The sequence below is a fragment of the Daucus carota genome, chromosome 6 (assembly GCF_001625215.2).
Source record: "Daucus carota subsp. sativus chromosome 6, DH1 v3.0, whole genome shotgun sequence".
NCBI classification, from domain to species: domain Eukaryota; kingdom Viridiplantae; phylum Streptophyta; class Magnoliopsida; order Apiales; family Apiaceae; genus Daucus; species Daucus carota.
In genome coordinates, this window is record NC_030386.2 from 11,540,766 (window position 1) to 11,548,897 (window position 8,132).

At 32.9% G+C, this 8,132-nt stretch overlaps 1 protein-coding gene across 13 annotated transcripts; it reads left to right on the forward strand.

Moving 5' to 3' along the window:
* Positions 1 to 629: 629 nt before the first annotated feature.
* Positions 630 to 7,590, forward strand: LOC135146980 (two-component response regulator ORR26-like). Of its 13 annotated transcripts, none has more exons than XR_010284193.1 (10): positions 884 to 1,032; positions 1,130 to 1,232; positions 3,035 to 3,113; positions 3,212 to 3,275; positions 3,568 to 3,722; positions 3,851 to 3,893; positions 5,269 to 6,345; positions 6,529 to 6,911; positions 6,993 to 7,069; positions 7,170 to 7,589. XR_010284193.1 is itself a non-coding variant. In XM_064079034.1 (10 exons), exons 7-10 carry the CDS (start codon positions 6,630 to 6,632, stop codon positions 7,362 to 7,364), a joined length of 453 nt encoding a protein of 150 aa, XP_063935104.1. In that variant the 5' UTR covers positions 885 to 1,032; positions 1,130 to 1,232; positions 3,035 to 3,722; positions 3,851 to 3,893; positions 5,269 to 5,538; positions 6,176 to 6,345; positions 6,529 to 6,629; the 3' UTR covers positions 7,365 to 7,584. The 13 variants fall into 13 exon arrangements, 4 of the variants coding, with proteins under 4 accessions (XP_063935104.1, XP_063935105.1, XP_063935103.1 ...); XM_064079034.1 differs by having other exon boundaries at positions 885 to 1,032; positions 3,035 to 3,722; positions 5,269 to 5,538; ... (2 more) ...; positions 6,757 to 6,911; positions 7,170 to 7,584; XM_064079035.1 differs by having other exon boundaries at positions 885 to 1,032; positions 3,035 to 3,722; positions 5,269 to 5,538; ... (2 more) ...; positions 6,757 to 6,911; positions 7,170 to 7,584.
* Positions 7,591 to 8,132: the final 542 nt, after the last annotated feature.

Genomic DNA, 8,132 nt, shown 5'->3' on the forward strand with positions numbered 1-8,132 from the left:
AGCAAGTGCATCCTCATTTTCACTTTCTAGTGAAAATAATGCTCTTTCTCCAACATTGGAATCTTGACTTGATGTGCCAAAAATAATGATTTTGATTGCAAGCGCACAATCCCGTTTTAATATTTTAGATTCGAACCACAAGGACTTAAACAACTTTCGCGAAAACCTTAATTTTTAATTTAATCGAATTAGACCAAAAGATTTTGAGATATTTTGATTAATCTAAATTAATAATTAAAATAGAGGATTAAAAGAAAACTTAGCAAAAAAAATAAAATAAAACAAAACATTAGAAATCAAAACACTACATAAACTAAAAAAGAAAAAAACAAACATTTGAAGTGATGATTATGTAATGATTGTAATGATTAATCTAATGATTAAATAATGATTACATAATAATTAAAAGGAAAATAAAAAAATAAAAACCAGGGCGTGATTACCTAGGAACTGAACAGATCGGAAAACAGATTTATCAATCTATACTATCTATACTATCTATACTATACTATAATAAGCCAACATAGGTATAATTTGTAGTCCTACTTTTTGTTCCTATTTTTTGGTTTGATCGTTTTTTTATCGGCTATACTAATATTTTATTATCGTCCTCTATTAGAAGTCTACTCCTAACAATCAACAGAGTTTGGTTTGTACAAAACCAACTGCTACACATAACAACCCGATATACAGCACCGTGCGAGAGCAACAGCTGCCGCTGCTTCTTCTGTTGCCCTGCTTGCTTACTTTCTCTGTAAATTATACAATTCCAATTACTCCTCAGCTTCTTATTCTTCTAAAAATAAACTTAAAAATGGACTAATTGAAGCTATCGGAAACACGAATCAATAGCCTTCCTCAAGCCACTGGATGTCAGGTCTCTCTCTCTCTCTCTCTCTCTCCTCCTTTTGAAAATGGGTTTGTTTCATTTGCCTGTGTTTATGTCTTATTTGTATGTAATGTTATAAAGTTGAGTTTTTAAATCCTGGTGGAAGTGTCGAAGACAGGGTTGCTGTCAAAATCATCCAGGAGGTGTGTTTTCTCTCTATGTATACATACATAATTGAAGAACCTATGATGAATGTTATGTTATTTAAATTGTTAACATGACATTGACATCCATAAGCAGGATCAACTGTTGCAAGACTAATAGCAAAGCTCCCAGCACTTCCTCTGTAACTATCCCACCTTTAGCTAGAAGACCAAGTTGTAGAGCCTATACAGCGAAAAAGGTATGAAAATCAAAGGCTGGTGCAAAATAATTGCTGTATAATTTCCCAAAAGTTCATCGTATGATATACATATATTTGGTTAATATGTTAGCAATTTGCAGCTCAGCATTTACTTAGATCACTACCAGTCTACCACGTATACACCCGGCATATACTTCAAGAGAAATTAATAAACATTTGCTTAAATCACTACCATGTATACACCTGGCATATAATTTAAGTGAAACCGATTAAACATCATGATTCATGAGCATACTAAAAATGAACCAACTTAATTACTCATGATAAACATAAACATGATACAAAAGATCATGTTTATCTGATGCCCTTTAGTCTGTTTATGTGATACAAAAGGTATACAAAAGATATTTACTGATTGCTATTCTGGAAAAATATTATCTTGTTTTTCTTCTGTTCTATTTTGAAGATGTTCATTGCTCCACCATAATGAAATACATTCTTTAGGTTGATATGCCTTTTTTTCCTACAGTTCACTCTGTCTTTTGCCTTCTAATGTCTTTTTGCAGCTCCTGTAAACATTCAAATATCTTTAATATTGCATAGATTTTTCATGATACCTAACATCTTTTACTCTCGAAATTTTCCCAAAAAATCAGGGTCTAACAGAAATTGCTTCTTCACTACTAAGGGTAAGATAAGTGTACATCTCCCCCCACCCCATCCAAAAATAAATAAATAAATAAAAAATTCCACTCCTTAGTGGTGACTTAAGGCTAAGGGTATGTCTTGTATGATTTCTTTGCTAAAAAACTTTCAAGATTCAAGTAAACATTAGACATGAAACAGTTTGTAATAACTGAAGTTACCATTTCCTCGTCATTAGGCAAGTCAAAATAGTGTAACAATGTAGCTATGCAACTATCCTCTATAACCTGTTTTTATTCAGTGCATGCATTATGACCATCTTGCTCCACAATCAGCTTTCTGCCAATTTTTGTTCCAAGTTTGCACCTTCCACTGGCAACAACTCTTCATGGACAAAAAAAAATAGGGGTTTCACCCAAAGCCACTCAATTTTTTTTCCCCAAGATCTTTGAAGTTTGGAAAATAAGGTCAATATGGAAACGGATCATATGATATTAGACAGCATATTTCTGTCTTCTACTATCACCATCTTCTTGTATGATTCTCAGTGGTATATTTTCGTCACTGTTCTTTTGGTGTATTTGGTTTTGAACGGCCCTTACAGCTGCTACTCTTGCTGTAGTGGCTGCTCTGTTGGCTGCTGCAACAGCTTTGTTTACTTTATCCTCAACCTTTGAGGCAGTAGCTGCTCTCTCAGCAGCAAGTCCTTCTTCCTGATAGGTATAACACCAGATCAAACAGTTTAGAATTAAAGGTACTACTTGGACCAATAATTTTATTTGTGCAAGGTCAATTACTTGACCTTTAATGAAGTAAAAAGACCTGAATGGCCATGCTATGGTCAAGAAATTAAGTAAATAGTTTATACAATTTAGTATAGCTGAGCATATTCAAAATCATAGTTATATTATTTAGGTCGTGTCGAAGTCGCCAGCTGACCCATCCTGTAAACAACTGGTTATCAAGTGTCGGGCATTACCATATAAATCAAGCTTTAGGTACTCATGAACGAATTCTTAGTTTTTTAAAAATTTTATAGTAGAGGCTAAACATAGGAGAGGATTTTATTTCCATCTTACAAAATATATGTTTTGCATTAATTGATAGATAGGAAGACACAGTTAGCATTTTATTCTATGTAGTATTGTTTTTCGAAGATAAGCTTATGATTTCCTTTTTTGCTATATGCTTATCAGGTTGATGGAACGTGATGAGGAGCGTTAGAAAAAATTCAAAGAAGATCAGAGGAAACGTTTACGAGATATTGAAGAACAGGTATTGTGTATTAATATATACAAAAGTTTAACTTTAACAAATGTAGTTGCTTGCTACTTTTGAATCATGATCTCTGAACTTTCTTGAATTTACTGAAGAGTGTCCCTGAGATGACATATTTGGAAATTTTGGCTGGGAAACGCGGGATTAAGTTGCAAGCTGGTTTGTATTTGTCAATATTTATTTAGCTTTCTTTTAAAAGTTGAATTTGTGAATAGAAACTGATTTTTTGGTCAGTATTTGTCCCACCTGTTAAATGTCAAGATTTTTTGGTTTGTATTTGTCAAGATATTCTGATTTGGGGTTTTTCTTCTGAATTTGAATGCTTTTCTTCAACTTTGACCATGTCTTCTCACTTTCTAAGTTGTAAGAAGGATAAAGATTGTGAAAACTATATATATATTTTCTAAGAGCTAGAAAGCATGTTCTATATCTCATTAAGCTAATATGATAGTTGATAACAAAGTGAACGCATAGCAAAATATGCCTTCGAGTATGCTTACCTCAACAACAGAAGGATGGTGACAGCAGTGCACAAAGCAAACATCATGAAGCTTGCAGATGGTCTTTTCTTAGAATCCTGCCGAGAGGTTGCAAGCAAGTATCCAGGTATCAAGTACAATGAAATCATTCATTAGCTCACATCCAATTTTACATTTGTTAATCACATTTGTTGTCTTATCCATACATCGATCTCTTAAAGTTAATGTTATGTGTGTTGTAAATCTTTATTGTAGCCGTAGAGGAAGTATTTTTCTCCCGAAGCCAGCTTATTCACTGGTAATAAGAAATTGATACATGTCAAATTTGTATCTTTATTGAAATGATGTATCATCCTAATTATAATATGTGTCACAATCTTAACATAATTGTTATGCAATTCAATCCCTTTGAGCAATCTTTATTACTGCGGGCATTACGCTTGATGCATTTTTGCGGAAAGTTTTTAAAACTGGAAAAAGGCTGAGTAATGGTGATGGATTCACATCTGAGAACAACTTTGGCACTCATGGTATTAGTTTTTACTTTTTATATATAAGACATGATCAATGAATTGGTTTATCTTCTTCGGATCTTTTACATTATATTTCTTGGATGGTGATTTTGCTTTTCAAGGCAGTGTTTCAGAGAGAAACATGTGTCATTATAGGAAGATTTAATATTCATGCCAATAAGCAACTCATATTTTATCAAGTAATTTTGTAATAAGAGGCTCATGTTAGGATCACAAGATGATCAAATCCAAAGACCTTAATCCATAACAGAAGTGGGGCAAACTACTATGCCTCATATTATTAGTTTGTTTCACATTAATACACTAATACACGTCTGTAAGCTTGCAGGGTTAGGCTAGAATATAAACTTTTATCATGCATGCTAGGTCGTAACTATTATGCAGGAATTTTCAGATAGGGGCATCGCAATAAATTCCGCGAGCTAATAATCTTTTTTCTTTTTTATTACAGTATTTAAGAGAGAAGCATGTATTCTTTGTTGGGGGATTTAGTATTCAGGCCAATAAGCAGCTTATAGTGTATCCAATTTCTAATTAATATAAGGCTAATGTCAAGACCATAAGATAATCAAATTTAAAGACCTTACTTTGAAAGAAAAGTGTGTAAGATTAAGTGTAAGATTTGAAGAAGCACAAAGTCATGGCTCTCGAGAAGTAGGATTAACTAAATTTTATTATTTGTTTCTATCTCTAGAAATAGATAAAAATAAGAAATGATCCAAACAAATTAAGCCATGCTAAGGTGATATTTGGCAAGTTGAAGATGTAATTTCGAAGGTTTGAGGTAGAGTTTCGGGAAGCTAAGTACTAATGTTGGGTTTAAATATATTATAGGCCTAGGAGTTGATTTCTTATTTCTTGCTTTTGTGTGTGTATTCTTCCGTAGTTTGCATTTGCATGGGGAGGTATATATTAGTGTTTGTTCTATTGTTCATTGGTTTTATAATAATATTTTAAGTAGAATAATCAAAAACCTGTTCATAAACCAAAAAAGTAAAACTTATTCTAAAATAAAAAGGTTTCCTATTTCCTACATTTAATTTTCTATAATATTCCTTTTGTTAGTTCAAATTTATGTTCACTACTATTTCAGATTTATGTTGGACTACTATAATTTAACTTCAATTGGATTGTTTGCAGGCCAGTCCAAAATATATCGAAGCGTGGATTCAGTTTGTAAAAGCACAGTTAACTATGAATCAATGGAAAGCATGTACACACCAGAATATTTGAATTATGTAAGAATTCCAGGAGTACCCAATCATCAACTTGAGCTTAAAATTGGAGCTCCAATTGTTCTGTTAAGGAATCTGGCTCCTAACAAGGGATTGTGCAACGGAACACGGTTGATTGTTACTCAATTATGTTCCCGAGTTATAGAAGCTGTCATAGTCACCGACAATCATATTGGTGAGAAGGCTTTCATCCCACGTATTTGTATGAGGCCGTCAGACACAACACTGCCTTTTACACTCAAAAGAGTTCAATTTCCCGTATCCCTCTGTTATGCAATGACGATAAACAAAAGCCAAGGACAAACGCTAAAATATGTTGGCTTATATTTGCCAAGACTGGTTTTCAGTCATGGATAGTTTTGTGTGGCGATGTCGAGAGTAACAACACCATTGGGGTTGCATAGTGTAAGAATGAAACCCACCCAATTGTTGGCATGACAAAAAATGTCGTTTATCATGAGGTTTTTGCCAACTTGTGATGATAAAAACAAATTAACTTGGTTCTTTTGGGGATTGGCTAGATTTATTATTCCGTCTTGGTAATATTATCTACTTATGGAATTTCATATTAGGACTACTACATATAGCAGATTATTATATAGATCAGTTGGATTGTTTTAGATCAGTAGTTGAAAATGACTTCAAGATAGCCTATGATTTCTACTATACATACAGTCTTTGTTTCTCTTTTTTTCTTTCTTCATTGTTTTGAAGTGCTTGGCGTTGGTTTGTATTGTTATTTCATCTGGTCTAGCTATTCTTATGTCCTTTTTAAGTGTGAGCACAAGTCTGAAATAGTAAAGAAGTTACAGGAGAAGAAGCATATTTGTGGTATGACTGCAGATTGTGTCAATGACCACCCTTTTCTGAAGAAGGCTGGTATAGAAATACCAGTTGCTGATGGACCAGATGCAGCACAATAGGAATTTCACTACAAACAATCTGACTGGACTGATACCCGTGGAGTTCATTTATCTAAGAAGTAAGAAGTGTTATGGAGATGTAAGAGATTTTTATTTGGCATGATTGTGCATGATTTTTATATATCCAGAATAGAATATTTTTAATGAGGTGGCATATTAATTATATTATAATTGTATAATTTTTTGTACTGCAAACCAGCAGAATTATTACCTGATGTTCAATTCTGAACCTTTTGATGCAGTGATGTCAGTTGATGGGGAAACACACAGGATTATGAAAGGTGTTCATGCGACTATCTTCTGAAGCCTATCAGAATGAAAGAACTTAAGAATATCTGGCTACATGTTTTCCGAAAGAAGATTAATGAGGTGAGAGATATTGAAGCTCTTGAATCAGGCATTGAGGAATTCCAAATGATGAGAAATGGAATATCAGACTAGTCTGATGATGGATTTTCATTTTGTGGAAGTGATCTGAATTCAGGAAGGAAAAGAAAAGATTTTGATAACAAGCACAATGATAAAAACTTTGGTCATCCTTCTGCTGGGAAGAGAACTAGAGTAGTTTGGACTGTCGATCCTCATCAGAAGTTTGTCAAGGCCGTGAACTACATGGGGTTTGACAGTAAGTTCACAATATCTTTTTCCTTCTCAAATTGCTGATACCATTTGTTTTCTGATTCAAATGATCTTCAATAACTGGCAGAAGTTGGCCCCAAGAAAATACTCGAGTTGATGAATGTGCCCTGGTTAACACGAGAAAACGTTGCTAGCCACTTGCAGGTAGTTAAGTTTCAAGTTATACAACTAATCTTTGATTAAATCTAACAAAAGTTATGCTTAATCTAATAGAAAACTCTTGTCCCTCCTCTCTATTGTGCAGAAGTACCAGTTATATTTGAGCCGATTACAAAAAGAGAATGATCTTAAACCATCTCATGGTGGCATAAAGCAGTCTACTGATGCAACTTCAAGAGACCAAGCTGGAAACCTTGGCTTTAAGAATTCAATCAACATCACACATAACAATGCTGCAAATACCAACTTCCTTATTTATAGCAAAATGTGTATGCTCTAATAGATTTTAACATCTTCTGAAATCTAACTTGTGCTAGAGGTTTTTGATGACAACGGATAGTACAGATGCCACATTATGTTTGCATAATTTGTTTTATAATTGCATAGATATAGTAATGCAGCCACGAAATTTGTATCTGTATACATGCTTATGACCTTATAGGAGGCTTGAGCTGATGACCGGATACAATTTCACTAAAAAAAATTTATTGTCTCCACTTGATTAACGTGGGCATTCACATGGATAGAAGATTCCTAGAAACCTTATGATCACAAAATAACATGCTTAAATTTATGAAAATATTTTAATTGAATGTAAATACATTTCGATACCAAAAAAATCTGTACATAAAAGACACCACATCAGGCCTCAAACTTCACGATAATCCCACAAACAACCTTAAACTATATAGCAGCAATACTTCAAACAAACTCTCCCGAATCGCCATATAAATTACAACAATCAATTTTTCTTCACTTAAAAGTTTTCTTCAAACCATATATCAAAATTACAATAAATCTATTCATAATTTAATATTAACTTTGTTAATTAAGCAAATATTACATGGCATATTATATTTGTGAAAGACAACATAAAAATAAAAATCACTTTCTTCTATTGTCATTTTAACAAATTAGTATAAATGAAATTTCCACATTTCTATATAATGTCGTAATACCTAATATAATATTTATACAATTCATTTATATATCTTAAAAACATGTAACAAAATATTTCTCTGAAAATAATATATTTTTAGTTGTATAA

Coding starts and splice junctions, on each gene's coding strand:
- LOC135146980 (XM_064079033.1), top strand. CDS start 6,630: ATGTTTTCCGAAAGAAGATTAATGAG. Junction 6,656..6,756: donor TCCGAAAGAAGATTAATGAG/GTGAGAGATATT, acceptor ATTTTGTGGAAG/TGATCTGAATTCAGGAAGGA. Junction 6,912..6,992: donor GAACTACATGGGGTTTGACA/GTAAGTTCACAA, acceptor AATAACTGGCAG/AAGTTGGCCCCAAGAAAATA.